The sequence below is a fragment of the Lutra lutra genome, chromosome 8 (genome assembly GCF_902655055.1).
Source record: "Lutra lutra chromosome 8, mLutLut1.2, whole genome shotgun sequence".
NCBI classification, from domain to species: Eukaryota; Metazoa; Chordata; class Mammalia; order Carnivora; family Mustelidae; genus Lutra; species Lutra lutra.
This window is the reverse complement of record NC_062285.1, coordinates 61,984,196-62,006,161: the sequence shown is the minus strand read 5'-3', so window position 1 is coordinate 62,006,161 and position 21,966 is coordinate 61,984,196. Positions and strand designations below refer to the sequence as shown.

General features: G+C 36.6%; 1 protein-coding gene across 7 annotated transcripts in view; it reads right to left on the bottom strand.

Annotated features, from left to right (window-relative positions):
* Positions 1-21,966, bottom strand: part of SCAF11 (SR-related CTD associated factor 11) — a 76,259-nt gene that overhangs the window by 11,017 nt on the left and 43,276 nt on the right. For all 7 annotated transcript variants that reach the window (XM_047740210.1, XM_047740205.1, XM_047740208.1 and 4 more), the window contains 5 exons: positions 18,980-19,080; positions 16,765-16,826; positions 2,288-2,346; positions 2,024-2,130; positions 754-855 (listed from right to left, as the gene is read on the bottom strand). In XM_047740210.1, the coding sequence (XP_047596166.1) occupies positions 754-855; positions 2,024-2,130; positions 2,288-2,346; positions 16,765-16,826; positions 18,980-19,080 (431 nt within the window). The remainder of the gene's footprint in view (positions 1-753; positions 856-2,023; positions 2,131-2,287; positions 2,347-16,764; positions 16,827-18,979; positions 19,081-21,966) is intronic.

The window sequence follows — 21,966 nt, the reverse complement described above, 5'->3', positions numbered from 1 at the left end:
GATCATGATCCCAGAGTCCTGGGATCAAGCCCCATATCATACTCCGTGCTCAGCAGGGAGCCTGCTTCCTCCTCTTCTCTCTCTCTCTGCCTGCCTCTCCTCCTACTTGTGATCTCTATCCATCAAATAAATAAGTAAAATCTTTAAGAAATTTTTCTTAAAAATAAAAAATAAGGATTTTATTTATTTGACAGCCAGAGACACAGTGAGAAAAGGAACACAAGCAGGGGAAGTGGGAGAGGGAGAAGCAGGCTGCCCTCTGAGCAGAGAGCTGGATGCGTGGCTGGATCCCAGGACCCTGGGATCATAACCCCAGCCGAAGGCAGACGCCCAACAACTGAGCCACCCAGGCACCCCCACATCATTAGCTTTTGACATAATGTTCAGTGACTCATTATTTGCGTGTAATACCCAGTGCTCATCACATTATGTACCCTCCTTAACACCCATCACCCAGTTACCCCATCCACCACCCACCTCCCTTTCCACAACTCTGTTTCTGGGATTCAAGAGTCTTCCTTTTAAATGACCCCAGTATCTACATCTATTAAACAGATTAAAAAAGGTATTTTTCAAGGGATTCTTTAAATACCAATCCTCTTTAGGCAGTTGAGACACCAAGTTTAATTTGCATAAAACTTTCTTAGAAACACAACTATTGATTAAGATATCTCTGTTACTTAAATATTAATGACATCTTCTGCTTTACGTTAGCATGTAAACACTTTGGTAAAAAAACAATGTTTTTTTTACCTTCCACTTCCAGGTGACGTATGAGGAAACCATGACAAGTCCAATTCCTGTCTCTTCTGCCTAATCAATGCACTCATTTCATTGATTTCTATAAATTCTGTACTAAAAGATAAATTTTAGACCCTCATCAGAATTCCAAATATTAAGTTCAGCATAACACTTGTGTTAAATCATGATAGCAAAAATTTTTGTACCTAGCATTATAAACCACATTTAAAAGAGACTTCTAAACACTTTCAATATGAACTCATTACTAATTATAAAATTTATTACAAATCAAAATTGTTTATCTGATTCATAAAAATAATGCTTGAATTTGTATCTTGAAGTGACAGAATTTTTAACAAGTCAATTCAGAATAACATCCTTATTACTGAGAGAAAAAAGCAACACTGTTTTCTATCCCATAAACCAAAGCTGCAGCCAGCAGTCCCAGCAGAAATTGTATTTGCAGTAGTTTTCCATCTGAAAATAAGTGTAAGACAAGGGAAAAAATAAAGATACAGTTCCTATAACCAAAAATGGGTAGAATTCAACTTTTCAAAAGGCTACTCAGATGTAACTGTTATCTTTGGTAACCTTTGCCAAGCTCTAAAATTAAATAATGCAATCTTGACCTGTCTCGTTCATTCAACTAAAGCAGGTGATTTTAAAACCTCAACTTAGGGGTGCCTGGGTGGCTCAGTGGGTTAATGCCTCTGCCTTCAGCTCAGGTCATAATCCTGGGGTCCTGGGATTGAGCCCCGCATTGGGCTCTCTGCTCCTCGGGGAGCCTGCTTCCTCCTCTCTCCCTCTGCCTGCCTCTCTGCCTACTTGTGATCTCTGTCTGTCAAGCAAATAAATAAAATCTTTTAAAAAAATAAATAAAAATAAAACCCCAACTTAACCTTCAAATTCCACAAATATTTACTTAGTATCTACATGCCAGTCACTACAGATTCAAAGATGACTGGTTCTACTCTAAAAGGGTTCTGCTTGATTACAATTTAACAAGTAGCATACTTCTCCATCACATAAAAAGCCAGTGTAGAACAATTTATTATTAATGAAGACAAAACCCACTAGATCATGGGCAGTCACTGCATGCTACAGAGGGTCACAAAACAGCAAGTTTCCTCTTTGCCAGAACTAGTTTATTTTCCAAAAGAAACAAAACCAAGAAACAAGATGGGCTTTCATATTTGAGCCAGAACTTAAATTTTTACCAAAAGTTAATTATAATAATGAAACATCAAGTACAAACACATACATTAAAATAGAAAATACTAACCAGTAAATTCTACAGGTAAAAGATTCTCCAGTGTAACTACTAGAAGAAAACATATTGGAGAAAAAATTTCTGAAGCACTGACTGGTACACTGATTTGATTTTCGAGGCTAGAAAAGTAAAAAGAAGTTAGTGAAACAGCAAACAATAAAACCTCCATAATAACTAATAGTTATATTTAAATGTTTTGATATAGCCAAGTTATAGTTAGGTACTAAACCACCACAGAATGTTATTATCTAAAAGTTCTTCTTTATTTGAACAAACCTTATTTGTTTTTATTGTTGCATTTTTCTTTCCTTCCATTTCACTGTGTGTAGAATTTCCTGTACAAAGACACAAAAAGACTGTTACCTTGTCTTAATTTTTATTTTTTTGAGATGTTATTTATTTATTTTAGAGACAACATGCACACCGCAGGGGTAGGGGCAGAGGAAGAGGGAGAGAATCTCAAGTAGACTCCAGGTCCAATGCAGAGCCCACACAGGGCTCAATCTCACAACCCTGAGATCATGGCCTGAGCTGAAACCAAGAGTTGGATGCTTACCTACTGAACCACCCAGGTGCCCCTTACTTTTTATTTTAGAAGGTTGTAGCCTACTACTCGTCCTGCCCTGCTCCCTCTCTCTTGAAAAACAAACACAATAAAAACCAAACCAAACCAAACGCAAAACCAAAACAACCAACCAACCAACCAAACCAAAGGAGTGCCTGGGTGGCTCAGCCAGTTAAACATCCGACTCTTGATTCCTGCTCAGGTCATGAACTAAGGGTGGTGAGACCGAACCCCGTGTTGGGCTCTGTGCTGGATGTGGAGCCTGTTTCAAATTCTCTCTCCCTCTGCCCCTCCCCGAACCCCATTCTCTCTAATTAAATAAATAGTAAAAAATAAAAGATTGTAAAGCAGTACTGACATTGGCATATACTGGCATACTGATAAAGTTAAAATATGTAGAAAAGTTGCATTTAAAATAATAGTACTTGCATTTTACAATTTTTTCAAATGCTGATTTTATCTTGTTAAGCTGCAGATACAAAGAAAATTTAAAAAGCCACAACACAGAAAATTGGTATGAAACATGTGCAAGTACTATGCTCAGAGCATGAATATTAAAATTCTAGTCAACATTTTCTGGCAGCCTATGTAAACTTAAACTACTTTGTTACAAAAAATATATACAAGATGTTAAATTATATAATATCAGTAATGCACTGAATATAACCTTTCCTGCTGTAACTTAAAAACCAGCAACTGTTAACTCACCTCGAGCAGAACTGACCAGAGGAAATGGGGCCATGAGCCCCATAAATTATCATTTAGCTACTGGTACCAATGTCAAGTACCCTCCTTTCTCCTCAAACTTTAAAAGTAGGAAGAGCACATAGCTTTCCGTTAGAGCAATGTTTCTGGCTGCACTGCTCATGGTGGGTGTTTTGTTTTGTTTTGTTTTGGTCTTACCTGTTATATCAGGAAATTTATTTCTACGGATATATACTTCCAGGTTAAGGAAGATAAAGGACAGTTTCTGCTAGTCACAAAAATTGTGTTAGCATCTTTACAGATTATTGCTCTTAGTTCTTCTTTACCATGGACCCTATGTGATTAGTCTTCTTTGCCTATCAATGCATTTGTTGCCTGCAATAAACCGCTGCTGGTACTGTTGTCACTGCTCTCTCCTCAGAACTCTATAAAGTGCACAGTGCAAATGACAACAGATCTTTCAATCTTCTGCCTTGCTTGCCTCATAAAGGACCTAGTGACCTTGTTAAAATAAATCACTCTAACGAGGAGGCCTGTTTCCTGCTACTTATAAGACCATATGTACTTGGGGTTTCTTCAGTCAGTCCAGTTGGTAATAGGTTACATTCTGCTTAAGAGCATACTAATTTCCTTTTAAGCTACCATACAACAGCTGTTTGGTTTCCTGCTATTATCCATCCTTCACACATGTCCCACCCAGAAGTGTTCTAACAAATGTAATTTCAACAATGGGGAAAGAGGTACTGGCTGAGTTCCAGAAACTTATTTTCTTACTCTTCAACGTATATTTAAAAGATGATACTAATTTTATTTGTAAGCAAAATCTTATTTATTTATTGGAGAAAGAGATGAGCAGAGGGAGAGGGAAAGTAGACTCCACTGAGTGAGGAGGCTGATGCGGGGCTCAATCCAACCCCCGAGATCATGACCTAAGCCAAAGTCGGACACTTAACCAACTGAGCCACCGAGGCACCCCAATACTGATTTTTTAAACTGTGCATCAAGCTAGGAATAAAATGTGATAGGTATCCAGTCACATTCTTAGAAGTTTGACTATTTCTTTCAGCTAGGCACAGAACTGCTGTTATAGTTGTACAGTGTACAACCAGCACAACCAGTACCTAAGGGTACTGAGTTGTTTTCACTCAAGTTTCATTCACTTAACACTTCTAAAATTGTAAAGTTTACATAGCACTCCCTCACTTGAAAACCTATCTCAGGGGCGCCTGGGTGGCTCAGTGGGTTAAGCCGCTGCCTTCGGCTCAGGTCATGATCTCAGGGTCCTGGGATCGAGGCCCGCATCGGGTTCTCTGCTCAGCGGGGAGCCTGCTTCCCTCTCTCTCTTTCTCTGCCTGCCTCTCCATCTGCTTGTGATCTCTCTCTGTCAAATAAATAAATAAAATATTTAAAAAAAAAAAAAAAAAAAAAGAAAACCTATCTCAGGAAGCCACCATTAGATAGAATGCTCTCTGTGTGAAAAACTGCTTGTTTTCTGGCCAAACGCTAAATGAAAATTTGGTTCAAAAGTTATTCCACCTATCTTTGGGTAATTCTCAGGTAATTACTGAGCAGCTCCAATAACAATCTCAAAAATACTCAATACTGGTGGATATGCCTAAATTGTGATCTCCCAAAGACCATTTCACAAATCCACCCTACTAATCTAACTGCCTTTGGACAGCAATGATAGGCCTTTACATTTCATTTTTTATCAAAGTAATACATGTACAAACTTTCAAGAAGTCAAACAGCACAACAGCAAACTACAGAAATTCCTGTTCCCTGAAAGCACTCATCAAATTCCTTAACTGTCTCTTCTAATATTTGCTTCTTTATTTCTAAATAACAAGCTTATACCACTCTACCTTGACTTTTTCTGGTTTCAGATATTTTCTAATTTTTTTTTTTTACTATAGAAGATAAAGACTTTTCTCTTACACCACTGCTCTATCTACCTCCTTAGCTGCTGCTTCCACCAAATGTTTTGATATATCAACATTTGATATAAGCAATATTACATTACTATAACTATATAAACATTATTCACAGCTGAACCATATACTACATTATGATTATTTTTCTTAAACAACTGCTTGCTTTTCCTAGGGTTAATTAACTACTTTGTTTTCTCTTTTCCTTTTTTCTCTTTATTACCTATGATTAATTTATAGCTAACTCTTCAACAAAAGTATAAATCTCCTCTTAATATACTCAAACACATCAACTCATCCACAAACTCTGCTTCCCACTCTTATGGAAATGGTATTCCTTTGTCCCACTCTAGTCTGAACTGGTAACCCTCTAAAAGTTGCTTAATAGTCACTCAGAACTATCCTCTATCATCATCCTGATAATCCCATTTACCTTTTCCCTAAGTCAGAACTCATTTTTTAAATCCCTAGGTCAGAACTCATTTTTTGGAACAATGTTCATTACTTTCTTATTTAGTGAAGCAAGGGCTCTTACGTGTTTGACAATGTCTATTCTACCCTAACACTTGATTGACAGTTTAACAGAGTTTACAATGTCCTGGTTTAGCAATTATTTTCCCCAGAATTTTCAAGACATTGCTCCAGTGCTCCATCCATTGTTGATAACATTCTTTTAAACATAGTCTTGTTTTCTCTCTCTAGAACCTCTTAGGATCTTGTTATCTGCAGAGTTCTAGAATTTTATGAAGCACTTTAGTTCTTTCCTCATTTACCAGGTGTTGGGTTATTTCTTTATTCAGATACTCACACCCAGCAACTCTGGGGAAATTTTCCTTTGTAGTACCTTGGTAACTTTCTGCCTTTTGGCTTGTTTTCTTTCTGAAATATTATTAGTCCGTACTGAACCTTATAGACTAATACCCTACCATCTTGTCAACTTTTCATCTCACCTTCTCAGTTTTCTCAATTTATTCTCTATCCCTGTTGAATTTTTAAAATTTCTACTATAACATTTTTGGTTTCCAAGTTGCCTTTTTTTTAGTCTTTCTTATGTCAATGATGAACCATCCCTTATCTCTGAGAATATTAATTTTTAAACTGTTTCCTTTCCCAGCACTTGGTTTATTCTATCCAGTTCCTTTTGTTTCTGTTTTGACCTCTCTTATATTGGAGGTTCCCCACAAATACCCAGTGACCCATGATTTGTGAGACACTAAAATGCTGACTGAAAATCTTGAGGATGGGTGGTCAGAGAGTTTCAACTAATGGGTTTCACTGTAAGCTGATCAAGCAGGGATCTGGCTATTTCATTCAGAGATTCCCAAATATTAGAATCTCAAGTCTTTTGTCTTAGGTAAGCTAGCATCTCAGAAGATGCCTCCTATTTCTAATTTGGGAATAAGCAAGAGTGCAAGTGCCATGGGTAGAGAATTAGAAGCTTTAATATTTGATTTAATTTCCCTCTTTACTGTTGTTTCCTCTACCCTCTAAAAGTTGTTTAACAGTCATTTTGTGCCAGAGTTTAATCTGATTTAACCACTCACTCTATGGAGGAAACAACCAGTCTTTGCCTGGGGGGACTCCACCCCTACCCTGTTCCACTAAAACTCTGCAGGATAAAGTCCTTTAAAACACTTTAACCTAACCGGGTGCCTGGGTGGCTCAGTGAGTTAAGCCTCTACCTTCGGCTCCGGTCATGTTCTCAGAGTCCTGGGATCGAGCCCCACATAGGGTTCTCTGCTTAGTGGGGTGCCTGCTCCCCCCACCCCCCGCCTACTTGTGATCTCTGTCTGTCAAATAAATAAGTCTTTAAAACACTTTAACCAAGGGGTGCCTGGGTGGTTCAGTTGTGGATGTCTGCCTTCAGCTCTAGTCGTGGTCCCGGGGTCCTGGGATTGAGCCCTGTATCAGGCTTCCTGCTCAACAGGAAGCCTGCTTTTCCCTCTCCCACTCCCCCTGCTTGTGTTCCCTCTCTCGCTGTGTCTCTCTCAGTCAAATAAACAAAATCTTTAAAACAGACAAACAAACAAACAAACACTTTAACCAGTTCTGTTTTTTGGCACCACCCATATCACGCCTTCAAAGATAATGGAGGTCCTCAGACCCAAGACTGCCTAAGGTTCTATGGTATGTAAACTGATTTTTTTCTTAACTCCATGCTCCCCATGAAAGGTTGAGCTATCTGCTTAGACAATTTTTTTTCTTTAAATAAACTCTACTGGCAACACAGGGCTTGAACTCATGACCCTAAGATTAAGAGTCACATGCTGGGACGCCTGGGTGGCTCAGTTGGTTAAGCGGCTGCCTTCGGCTCAGGTCATGATCCCGGCGTCCTGGGATGGAGTCCCACATCAGGCTCCTTGCTCGGCAGGAAGCCTGCTTCTCCCTCTGCCTCTGCCTACCACTCTGTCTACCTGTGCTTGCTTTCTCCCTCTCTCTCTCTGACAAAAAAAAAAAAAGAGTCACATGCTCTCCTCCCTGAGCCAGCCAGGCACCCCATCTGTTAAGACAATTTACCAATCACCTCACACAATCACTTTCAAGTTTTGTGGACATCTCTTATCTGCTGTCTCTTCTCCCTTGTTCTCTGGTTTTGTGGCTTAAAATTTTTCTTTTCTTTTCATTCTTTTGTTATCATTTTAGTAGGGTTCTGGGAAGGATTAGGGAATTAAACAGGTGCTATGTTTGTCAATCTGCTGTGCTTAGCTAGAAGGTTGTCTTGTTTGAGTTCAGCACATCCTTAACATGTTTCATGAAATACTAATTCCAAAAGATGTTTCATGAAAACATCTTTTCTAAAATACAAACAAGTATGAAAAAGGCTTTTAACTTAGAGCCCATTATTTGGCAGGTACCCAATTACAGCTTGATTAATTGATTCCAAAGTTAATAAAGCCATAATTAAATGATCTAGCATGTACTTAAAGAAGCACTCCATTAAGAAATGCCTAAAAAAGGGGGCGCCTGGGTGGCTCAGTGGGTTAAAGCCTCTGCCTTTGGCTCAGGTCATGATCCCAGGGTCCTGGGATCGAGCCCCACATCGGGTTCTCTGCTCTGCAGGGAGCCTGCTTCCTCCTCTCTCTCTCTGCCTGCCTCTCTGCCTACTTGTGATCTCTGTCTGACAAATAAATAGAAATCTTAAAAAAAAAAAAAAAAAAAAGAAATGCCTAAAAAGGGATACTTTTTATAAACTGGACCAATTATAAACTATTAGTCCAAACAAAAGATTAATAAAGTTTATTCTAAGAAGTAAGTACATAAAGGACTTAAAAAAAAAAAAGTATGACAACTGTTACCTAGTGTGAATAAAGAAAGTAATATTTCCTCAATAAATTTGCCAAAGGTATGCTATCTAACCTTTCCCAGTATCTTCAAGTGAGGCACCAGTATCTTCATCATATGAAGAAACTAAATTAAACAATTTACATAATTTTACTACAGTCACAGATGATTTAATGGAAAAACCAGTAAAAAACCTAAGTGGCCCAACTCCCAATAAAATCTATTAGGCCTTCTACAATTTTAACTAAAGTATAATTTCTAATTCAGATAAAAGAATTTCACAGTTTCACATGTTCTGTTCATTAGTTTGAGTAGTGTATAACATAAAGATAAATAACTTCAGGCATAAAGCCATACATAAATGTTCCAAGCAAAGTCCCTTCCTGCTTCAAAAAACTTTAAGAAATGAAAGAAGTACACTAAGCTGCTTCTAAAATCTACTTAAGCAGTTCTAGGTAAAGAAAAAAGGTTTTCTCAAGAAGTTTTTTATAAAAAGAAATTTAAATTATCCTTAGGACACAATGGCTCCTGTTCAGTGTAACAGGTTAAGTAAATAAAGGTATACTTAATATGCATAACTTGCCACTAACTCTACCTTCACTTAATTTAATCTCTCCATTCTTTGCTCAGTCATCAAGTGGCTAAATTTAAGGGTCCAAGGTTGCTTTTCTCCTGTATAAAGGTTCATTTCTACCCTAAACTTTGGGACAATTACAAGTGACAATTTACAGATTCTCTCAGTGTCTTCTAAGGAGGCAGTCTGTTAATAAAAAAAAAAAAAAAAAACCTAAAAAATCTCATGCAGAATATGAAAAAAAAAATTTTTTAAAAGGAGAAACATTTTAACATTTAACCTTTTAATGTAGTAGAACCAATGAAAACACACATCAGAAGGAATGTTACCAGCAAAGGGCAGTGATCACACCGGAGCACTATTAGATGCTAGGGGCTCTCTCTGTTACTGCTTCATACTGAATGAAGGGAGGGCTGCTGAGTCACTTTTTTTTTTTTTAAATTAAAATTCAATTAATTAACAGTATATTACTGTATTACTGTACAGTTCAGTGATAGTACTTTTAGTATTAGTGTATTACTGTAGAGTTCAATGATACATCAGTTGTATATAACACCCAGTGCTCACTACATCAGGTACCCTCCTTAATGCCCATCACCCAGCTGTCCCATCCCCCATCTTTCTCCCTCCCAGTAACCCTCAGTTTGTTTCCTATGATTAAGAGTGTCTTATGGTTTGTCTCCCTCTGATTTCATCTTGTTTTATTTTTTCCTCCCTTCCCTTATGCTCCTCTGTTTTGTTTCTTAAATTCCACATATTGAGTGAAATCATATAATTGCCTTTCTCGGATTGACTTATTTCATTAAGCAAATACCCGTCCACATTACTGCAAATGGCGGGATTTCATTTTCTTGATGGCTGAGTATTTTCCATTGTATATATACACCATATCTTCTTCATCCAGTTATCCACTGATGGACATCTGGGCTCTTTCCAGAGTTTGGCTATTATGGACATTGCTGCTATAAGCACTGGGTGCAGGTGCCCCTTCAGATCACTACATTTGTATCTTTGGGATAGGTAGTGCAATTGCTGGGTCATAGCTCTATTTTTAACTTTTTGAGGAACCTCCATACTGTTTTCCAGAGTGGCTATACCAGCTTGCATTCCCACAAGCAGTGTAAGAGGGAGGAAAGTGAAAATTAAAGGTTAAAAACTCTTTAATGTCCTATTCCTATAGGTGTGGTTTATAAACTAGTCTGGAAAAAAAAAAAAAGGACGGATAACACATTTCTGAAAGGTAAGGCAAAATAATCAAGGTTAATTGATCTATCAAGTAGGAAACAGACATGATGCTACCAAAATGATAGTTAATTTTATATTATTTTTTAGCTCAAAGGTACATCCAAATAAGACCCATCAAAATAAGATAATAATCTGAGTTATAAAAGCTACAGACAACCATAGAGTGAAAAGCTTAAGAAGGGTAACATTACTAATAGCATGCTTTAATATTTCTGTGTGGTGGGAAGAGATACCAGATACGGAGTCAGAAGACTGATCAAATTCTGGCTGCTCCAACTGTGAGCTGTGTGATCCTGGCCAAGATACCGAGCCTTTTAAAACTGTCTTAAAGTTTACAATTATTAATGATTTTGAACATTACATAAAGTACAAAAAAATGACACCTACAGAGCAGACTTGACTAATGTTAAATTTAGCCATTTTTATTTAACATTAATCTGTCTCCTTCCTTTATTAAAGGAAACTACTTCCCTGAAATTGGAGGTAATGTTCTCATGCATGTTTTTATTAGTTAAACTTCCTGAATCTCAGTTTTCTATTTGTTACATCTATAGATCAATTATCTTCTGTCATCAGGTAGTTGCAGCCAAGGACAATCAAACTGTTAAGCACTTAATGGTCACTACCACTTTGCATGATACCCTGGAAAATTCCATTTAGAAAATAACCACAAGAAACTTAGAATCATATAGAAAAAAACCCATATACCCAAGACAATATACTGCATTTTAACTATAAGTTAAAAGTTAACTATAAGGCCTTGAATTACTTTATGTACCACTATGGGGGGAAGGGGGAAACGGCCAATTAAATTCTCACAGTACTCTTTCTTTTAATTACAGAAAATTTCAAACAATAGAAAAGTAGACAGACTAGCATAATGAAATCCCCATATACCCAAATCCCAGTCTCCAAAATTATTAATTCATTCCCACTGTTAATTTATCTACAACCCTCTCAGGATCATTTAGAAATAATTCTGGACATTGTATCACTTAATACATAAATATTTCAGTATGTAACTCCAAAAAGACAAGGGGGAAAAAATCCTTAATACCATTCTCACAAATAAACAAACAAAAACCCAGTAATTCCTTAATATCAAATACCCAATGTTCAATTTTCCCCAAATGTCCACAGTTGTATTTTTTTAAAAAGATTTTATTTATTTGACAGAGAGGTGGAATGCACATATAAGCAGGCAGAACAGCAGGCAGAGGGAGATGGAGAAACAGGCTCCCCGCTGAGCAGAGAGCCCATTGTGGGGCTCCATCCCAGGACCCCGGGATGATGACCTGAGCTGACACTTAACTGACTGTGCCACCCAGGCATCCCAAGTTGTATCTGCTTACTTTCTTTTTATGACATGTTAGAATAAGGATCCAAATAAGGTCCATAAATTGTGGTTGCCTTAATGTTTGTCTTTTTAATCCACAGTCTCCTCCATCCTTCTTAAACTCCTTGGAATTTTCGGACTGAAGAAACCCAAGTCATTCATCTGTGTCTAAATTTTGCTGACTGCATCCCCTTGTAGTTGCTTAGTATGTTTCTGTGTTTCTATATACCCTATAAATCAGTAGTCAGATTTTTAATCAGATGCAGGTTTTTCATTTTGTTTTTACTACTGTATATTTGTTATTTACTTCTATAAGGAGGTGTTTAATGTTTGCTGCTCCCTCCTTTTGTGATGCTAACAACCACTGCTAATCACTGCCCAGGAGCCATTAATTCATTACAGTTTACAAAATGCTGATATTCACAATCTGTAATTCCATCTAAAATTATTTGCTGAAATGTTTCTTAAAAAAATTAACTTTCCTTTATTACTGTTCAATTATCCTCATCTATCCATTTACTGCGAGGAAAGGCATGAGAGATGCTTTGATATTTTTCTTCATGTACCAGTTTTCAAAATAAGTTAACCTCCTAGCATCCTCCTAAACAGATCAATTAGTGTGTTTACTTATAAGGTAGCATGATGAACTCTTGGATTTCAACTTATCTGACAGGTCTCAATAACTGTAGTTTTATTACTCTTCTTGATGCTCAAATTGTCCCATTTTTGACAAGAGGGAACCCAAGCAAATTGATTCCTAAAGACTTTTTGTTATGATGCAAATAGTGTTTAAAAACTTCTTGCTTTTAGAAAAATGTTCTAGACACATCTTATTTACTACCTCAAACCTGGAATCAGTCAGTTATTTATTTCAAGATGCCCTGATACTTTCATTGGGAAATGGTACTAGGAGAACACAACCTAGGCACCAGGGTTGGGGTACACTGTTATCACTTAGAAATTTTATTTTATAAATACTGTAACAACTCTTCCGTGTTTTACACTTCAGTGACTTTGTAAAGAATTCCCCCAAAATTCATGTCCACCTGGAACCTCAGAATATTATGACATTCAGAAATATGATCTTGGGGCACCTGGGTGGATCAGTTAAGCCTCTGCCTTCAGCTTAGGTCATGATCTCAGGATCCTGGGTTCGAGCTCCGCTCAATGGCATAGCGGGCTCCCTGCTCAGCAGGGAGTCTACTTCTCCCTCTCCCTCTGACCCTCCTCCACACTTGCACTCTCTCTTACTCTTACTCTCAGATAAATAAATAAAATCTTAAAAAAAAAAAAAAGAGAGAGAGAAAGAAATAAAGAGGATCTTGGCAGATGCAATTCAGGTAAGATTGATATAATACTAGATTAGGGTGGACATTAACTAAATTCAATGACAGTGTCCTTATCAGAGACAGAAAATGATATACAGGGAGACAAAGAGGAAGGACATATGAAGACAGAGACATAGATTCCAGTGATGCAGCTACAAGCCCAAGAATGCCAAGGATTGCCAGGAGCCACCAGAAGTTAGGAAGAGACAAAGGATTTTTCCCTAGAACCCTGAAAAGGATTATGGGTCTACCAATGCTTTGACTTCAGAATTCTAACCACCAGAATGGTGAGAAAACAAATTCCTGTTGGTTTAAACCACCAAGTTTGTGGTTAGTTTGTTACAGCAGCCCTAGGAAATGAATATAGGTCTAGGCATTTTTTTTTAAATAAAATCATAAACAAAAAATATACAGGTATAATAAATAGCTGAGATATTTGTAAAACCTCCTTACATGTAGAATCAAGCTTTTTTGAATTACACACCTTCCTTAACTTACAATGGGGTTATATACCAATAAACACACTGTAAGTTGAAAATACCTTAAAACGCATTTAATACATTTAGGACCTACTGAACCTTACAGCTTAGCTTAGGCCTACCTTTAACACACTCAGAACATTTCCCTTAGCCTATAATTGGGTAAAATCATGTAACACCAAACCTATTTTATAATAAAGTGTTGGATATCTCATGTAATTTACTGAGTACTGTACTGAAAGTGAAAAACAGAATGGTTGTACGGGTAGAGAGTAGTTTTAAGTATATTAGTTTTGTTACCCTTGTGATTGCATGGCTGACCAGGAGCTGCCTAATATCACAAGAGAGTAGTGTGCTATGTATCGCTAGACTTGGAAAAGATCAAAATTCAAAGTACACTTTCTACTGAATGTGTGTCACTTTCACACCACTAAGTCAGAAATCGTAAGTCTAACCATCATAAATTGGGGACCATCTGTAAGATGGCCCGAAGATAAATAGTTTATTTGCATATGACATGCAAACACCCGTATTTCTTCATAGAACCTCTACTTGGTTGTAGAGTAGGCATCTTACATGTTCATCAGAGAATTCCTGATTATACCCTCCTAAACACTGTACCAGCCTTCACCATTTTAGTAATCAGCAACTCCATTTTAACAATCAGGCCAAGACTTTAAAATCAACCTTATACCCAACATCCAATCCATCAGCAAATCCTGTTAATTTCCCCTTTGAAATACAATATATTCAGAATTGAACCACTTCTCACTACTTCCACTAATACCTTCTCTGCCCAATCTACCATGATCTTTGGCCTAGAAAATGACCACCTTATTAGTCTCTCAGTCCTCCTATGACCTGTTCCCCCTTAATAGGCAGAGCTGTCCTTTAATAATATGTCAGATGTTACCCCAGAAAGTGCTTCCCATCTCACACAGGCCCTAACGGCCCTGCCCACCAATGTCTTATTCTTCCTCCTCTACCTATCTAACTCAATCATTCTTGTCATATTGACCTCCGTAATATTCCTTGAACATATCAAGGTTGCTCTTGTCTCACGGCTTTTGCACTTGCTGTTATCTCACTTAGAATGCTCTTCCCTGAGATATTCTTTATGACTTCATCCCTTAATTCTTTTAGGTTGCTACTCAAATATAAACTCACCAAGAGGCTTTCCCTGACCACTTACATGAGATATCACCTCTACAATGTCATCATCCTTTATCACTTTACCCTGTTCTATTCTTCTTTAAAGCATTTATCACTACCTGTCATATTACACACATTTATCTTTTCATTGTCCACAGAAGATACTCCGTTAGCAAGCACTTTATCTCTTTCGTATACTGCTATACTCCTAAGAGTCTACAACTGTGCTTAGCATGGTTTGTTGAATGAGATGAGTTGATCTCAATTCTCTGGCACTACTAGTACAAACATCTCACACTAAGTACATACTGTGTATGGATTTAGAACTTAAACCTGAGTAATTTTCATTAAATACAATACTTAAATACAAACTAACTATGTTATCAGGTACATAATCTATTTCAATGCAGGGAGTAAAAGTGGCCATGTTGGATATATTAAATTCCCCAAGTAAAAAGCAACATCACAGAAAAAAACTGAAAGGAAAATCACCAGGTATCCTCAAACGAATCCAGACTTGTAAACACATTTGCTCATAATTACCTAGGTATTAGTTAGTACTTCTGTAGTATCCACTCATAAAGCATAATGAGTATTTTTTACTATCCTAAACCAAACAAATAATTCAGGCATCTTAACAAGTAGACATAGCACTACGTTAACAGGGCTTGGACAGTGTTAACCTTCTGGCAGGAATAGTTTTCTCTCTCTAAAAATAAGGCCAGGCAAAAGATAAACACCAAAGGAAATTACAGTAGTCTTAAAATTAAGATTAATATGGTGAAAGCATGCCAAATTAAAGAAAATCTAAAACACCATTTAATCTTCCTCAGCCGTAAATTTTGTATCAGATCCTAGAATTATACTGAGCAAAGGCTATCCATAAAAAACGATGCTAATCTATAGCAATGACAGAAAAAGTTTTGATATCTAAAGTTTTTTTTTTTTAAGATTTTATTTATTTATTTGACAGATCACAAGTAGGCAGAGAGGCAGGCAGAGAGAGAGAGGAGGAAGCAGGCTCCCTGCTGAGCAGAGAGCCGGATGCGGGGCTCGATCCCAGGACTCTGGGATCATGACCTGAGCCGAAGGCAGAGGCTTTAACCCACTGAGCCACCCAGGCGCCCCGATATCTAAAGTTTTTAACAAAAGAAAAATGCTATATGACCACAGAAGTCCTTATATTGCAATTTCCTGTAAATAGTGAATTCAAAGGCAGTAAATCTGGGAATCCATGAACCTGAGAGATCATGTTAATTCTAATCAGCAAAAGTAACAACATCCAAACCTCATAATCTACAAAAAAATGAAGCTGCTTATCATTTACTTTTAAGAACAGTGAATTAATTAATTCTTTATATCTATAAACAGAACTTCATTGGAACCTAATCTGGAAAATAAATGTTCACCCCCCTGTTTATAAACAACCTATAGTAAGTTGTTCTTTGGAACAGAATCAATAGCCTGAGCCCTGAAGAGGAGTCACAAAGAACGGTGGTGCCATTTTTCTCACACCCTGCTGCAAAGCTTTCCTAACTTAGAGAACCATGCACTAGAAAAGAACAAAAGACAGGACTATTTAACTGCTCATCAGATAAATATCTAAGAGGTGCTCCATTTCCAAACAGTTTCAAGTTAGAAGTGTGATTAGAAGCCAAACCACTTCTTCTGGGAACTGTGAATTAACTTCCTATTGCCATAGACCTCTCTCAGTAACTATTAAGGCTACTGCTTACAGTTTCTGGCCCACAAGGTATTTTTACCTTATCTCCCCTAAGGACTTCTGCACTAATGAATGGAGTAACACCACCTGCAGGCTGCTACCCACCAAATAATTAGAAAACACTCTTTTCTCCTTTTTCTTTTCTCTCTCTCTCTCTCTCTCTCTCACACACACACACACACACACACGTGTGCATGCACACACACTGGCACTCAATCTCTTCCCTCCTTCCAAGCTGAGCATAAAAGGGGGGAAGGGAAAGCATAAATGATTACATGGCAATAGTTGATATAGGACTGAACACAATGTACAGAGCTCAGTAGAGTTCTCTGTATGACTATTTTTTGAACCAAAATGTATCTAATAAGAACTTTAATGCAGCCATTGAAGAAACAAAAAAAGGTAGAAGACACAAGTTAAACAAGTCACTTACTATGTGTCGTCTTCAAGTCCTTAAGGTTTGCATTTAACAGATCTTCTTTTATGACTTTTTTTCTGTAAACATTAATAGAGAGGTGAAATAACTAAGAGAACTTTGTTGTTCTGCTCATTTTTCAGTTCACTGCCAAGCAAAATGAAATGGATTATGCATTGAGTTTTAAATTCTAGCAAAGAAAGAATGACCAGTTGCTACTCCCCATTCAGATGCCACTCTCCACTCCAATGACTTACAAGGGAGGTTCACTACCAAGAAAAAACAAACAAACAAACAACAAAAAAAAAAAACAAACCAAACCAAACAAAAAAACCACAATCCCCTTCCCTGGAACTGGTAGAAAGTAACAGAAAAGAAGGGGCATCAGGGGTATTGCACTGCTTTAGAAGGGAGAGGCAGCACTGAATGGATATCGAGGTGCTACAGAGACTACAGTGAATATAAGATTGAATGAAAGGAATGCTAAAACATCCAAAGACTCCAAAAAAGAATATACTATAAATATTCAATAGCTGACAGGTTTTCCGCCTTGGGAGAAATTATGGAGGAGCTGACTTGGTAGGCAAAAGCAAATTATTATTTTGCATTTGTTATTTCTCTGTACCATCCCGCTACCACAAATCCCTGAGAAAAAGCAGTTAAGCATATGGACTACCTCAGCTGTGTTAGACCCAGTGTATGACCCTGTTATATAGGACATACAGTGATGACCACCGCACTCTCGGTAAGGGCCAAAGAACTGTGGTAATTCAGAGGAAGCATAAAAATGTATATTCTTGACACAGTCATAGCGAGTAACAGGAGATGTATCAAGAATGAAGCTAGCAGAAGTTCCAGTGTCCTAGGAAAAGTGTGCTACCATCTTCTATGTAAACATAAATGCAAGAATCAAAACTGACTCCGAGTTAAAAGAAAATGTTAATAAAATTTGCTCTAATGCATTTACTAACTTGGGTTTATGGCTGTTCCACGAATCCCTTAAAATCACATACAAAGTCTTGTGTGTAAGTATGTTTTATGACCTGTTTTTCTGGTAGAAGCTGTCTATTGTCTTCTACAGATTCTAAAATAAGTCCATAACTTCCAAAAAGATCTAAAGAGCCTCAGTGTTATAAACTGTGGCATGATTGCATAAATCTTAACAACTATTGTCAACTGTTTTAGTAACTAAATAAATCTACTCTGTTAAGAAATTAGTATTTAGGGGGTGCCTGGGTGGTACAGTCTGTTAAGTGTCCAAACTCTTGGTTTCAGCTTGGGTCATGATCTCAGGGTTGGGAGATAGAGCTAAGCGAGGCTGCATGCTCAGCACAGAATCTGCTTAGACTCTCTCCCCCTCTACCACACACCCCTACTAAAATAAGTGAATGAATCTTTGAAAGAAAAAAAAAAAGAAATTAGTATTCTGATTAAATATACTAATGAATCATAGGTTTAATTATGAATTTGACAATATATACTGTCTTAAGAATACAAATTTTGGAAAGCTCTGAATATATGTCAGATCAAAATGGGCTTAACTTCTAAATGTATTGGAACAATTTAAGTATTAATAATGAATTAATTTCCAGTACACTATCTACTCAATTTAGTTCAAAAAATACGTTAAATACCTAATAAACTCAAGTACTAAGCACTGTATTTCCAGGCAATTACATTTTAACAACAGTAATTAAAGAAAGAAATCCAAACATGTTAAAACATAAATGGTTGTTATGGTAGGTACCAAGTGCCTGCTACAATACAAAAAAGAAAACTATAAAGATAAAAATAAGCAGTTTCAATTATAACTGTCTCATAAAGAATGTTGTGCTACATCATTAGTTATTTTCTGCTTTTTGTCCATAAATACTAGAGTGGTGCTAACCAAAATGTGGTCAGTGTACCAGTACTTAATCATTATTGGTTTGTCATAAACAGAAATGAATAAGCTTTAATTTACACTGCTATAACATTTTTATTTTATAAAAATATTCATCTAAACAGATTACAGAAAAAAAAAACAAAAAAATTCATCAAAAAGATAGTTCAAGTTCAATTCTCAGATTTCAGCGGGTCATTTCTTAATATCAGGTGTGTGCTTTAAAAGAAATAATTAAATACATTTAAACGCCACATTGTTGAAAAAAAAAAAGACAACTCTTTATTTTTTATTATTAGCTACCTTCTGGTTTTAAACGTTTGGACTCCACTTATGAAGTTCATCACTAACCTCATACAGCTTTTAGAATTTTCACAACAGGAGAGCTGCTTCTTAAAAGAGCTTTCAGTTTTCTTGTCTTTTGTTTCTCTCAACTGTCTTTTTACTTGAACCTAGAAGAAAAGCAAAATCCTTAAAGTGATAATCCAGCATCACAAATGATAGCCTATCAATTCTCCTCTGAAAGCATAAAAAAATTAAAGAAGCAAAAATTTTCTGAATGAAAGGGTAGCCTAAACACATGCTTATTCATTCAAGTATCCTAAGCTATAAGACTGTTAAGTGTGCTAAGCTCCAGGGAAACAAAATAGTGAGAGGCATGTAAACAGAAAGTGCTCTTGAGCACAGATCTCTATATATATGTAGGACTGAGAAATTTACTATTTGAGGATAATAGAGAAGACTTTAATGAGTCGGTCTTAAAGAGTAGGAATTTGTCTAAGAAAAAAGTATTCTGAATAGAAGAAAGAACATAGTTACAAGGAACAATGAGAAGCCAATGCAGATGGGGAAGAAAATATTAGCAGGATATGAAGCTGATGTAACATATTAGGAACAGATTGTAAAGGGGTTCAAATAAGAAAATAATTCCAGGGGAAACAGTGAATAAATGGAGGTATTAAAGCAATGTAGAGAACAAACCAGTTAAGGAGAGACTATAAAGTCTGGGAAACCAGAAGAAAGCTCTTAGAGTTGTGTAGCAGATCTATACACTGTGAGAGATAAGACACTAGCCATATGTGGTTATTGAGCACTGAAATGTGGCTTGTCTGAATTGAGATGTACTCTTAAGTGCAAAATATACACTGTATTTCAAAGATATAGAACAACAAGGTAAAACCTCTCAATAATTCTTTAAAAATACTGTATGTTGACATAATACATTAGTTATGTTGGATTAAATATACTATAAAAATTTATTTTAACGGCTTCTTTTTACTCTTTTTTTTTTTTTTAAGATTTTATTTATTTATTTGACAGACAGAGATCACAAGTAGGCAGAGAGGCAGGCAGAGAGAGAGGAGGAAGCAGGCTCCATGCTGAGCAGAGAGCCCGATGCGGGGCTCGATCCCAGGACCCTGAGATCATGACCTGAGCCGAAGGCAGCGGCTTAACCCACTGAGCCACCCAGGCGCCCCTCTTTTTACTCTTTCAATGTGACTACTGAAAGTAAAAATTTTATAGTGGCTTGTACTATATTTCTATTGGCAGAACCAGTCTAAATGACAGCATGAAGGTCTACAAAGAAGTGACAAAAAAGGAATGAAGAGAAAGCAAATTTAAGACATTGCTCAGAAGGACTAGGCAAAGATGAGGGACAAAGAAAAAATGGAAAACTCCCAGATGAGTTCTGGATCTGTTAATGTTTACATTCCTCAGTATTCTACACGGAGATATCCAACAAGCAGATGAAAACTTTAATCTAGTTCTGAGGAAAGAGATCTGGGCTAGTGATAGTTTTAGAAGCCATATAAATACATGTAAGAGCTTATAACTACTGGAGTACTTGAGAAGATTTAGAGAGAAAGTATCCCCAGGACACTGAAAGGAATTTAAAATTTAAGAAATGATTTTTAAAAAGGTAAGGAAGGCAGAGAGATGTAAAGATTGTGAAAGGTCAGAAAAGTAAAACATACATACAAAATTCATAAAAAGATACCCTATAAGCCAAAGAAAATAAAGGGCAGTCAAAAGTACCACATGCAGAAAACAAAAAATTATCCCAAACCTTAGTGAGGACACTTTTACAGAGGTAAATGTTCAATATGAATTGAAAAGCAAGTATAAAAAGGGACTAAGCAAGTACAGATGTCTCACTCGTTTAGTTGGAAAGGGATAAATAAAGTGAAGATTCAGAAGTAAAGGTCAAAGGAAAATATTAAAAACATATAGTTAATATCACATAATAAGAAATACTTGTTAAGTCTGACTAAATTAGGTTAACACTCCTCCAAACTTTTTAAAAAAAATTTTATTTGAGAGAGAAAGTCCCAAACAGATTGCACTCAGTGTGGTAACTAACCTGGGGCCCAATCTCACACCCCCAAGATCACAACCAAGCGGAAACAGAGTGGGGCACTCAACCAACTGCACCACCCAGGCATCCCTGCAGACTTTTAATTTAAGTAAAATACAAACCATATTAAAGAAAACATAAATTGTTAATCTAAGCAACAAAAACACAGTATTTCACATAAAGCAACAAAACAAAGTTTTAGAGGAAAATATCTTTGGAAGCTAGTTCATGCCAATACATCTTCAGCAACATTATATATATAGTCTGGAAAAATAGAGAATCTATCTTTCAGAGAAGCCATGCTTTAATTTTGATCATAACATTTATATAGTATCTTTCTCCAAGACATACTAATTTATATAGATGCACAATTAACACAATTACAACAAGCAAAATCATTTTTTACGTATGTCACGTTATTTGAATTATAGTCTCATTTGTTCCTTATGTCACTGAGACTCATCTGGTAAAAATATATCAAAACAAATTATAAATACCTCCATTGAGAATACCTTATGCTTAAATAGTTGTATGTCACTTCCATACCCCTTTCTACTCATAAAGACAGCAACCAAGTTGTTAAGGGCTTATGATGCTACTTGGGAACAGTCTTCCTCTCTACCCCTCATCAGTGGCATCAGGCATGTATATATTGAAAATTCCTTTTTTTTTTTTTTTTTTGTAAACTCTACCTGCAAACAGGGGCTTGAACTCATTACCCTAAGATCAAGAGCTGCATGTTCTACCAACTGAGCCAGCCAAGTACTGCAATACATCATTCATGACTTGTAAATGTTATCTCAAGAAATCTTCTCATATATCTTATACAACTACTTACTCTCCTCTTGTCATTTCACCTTTTATTCATTAACTCAGGAATATGTTCCTATTTCTTTTTTCTTCTTTTGTTAGCCAAATATTAATCTAAATACAAACCATAATCATGGTTCATAACCATAAATAACATCAATGAGGTATGTAT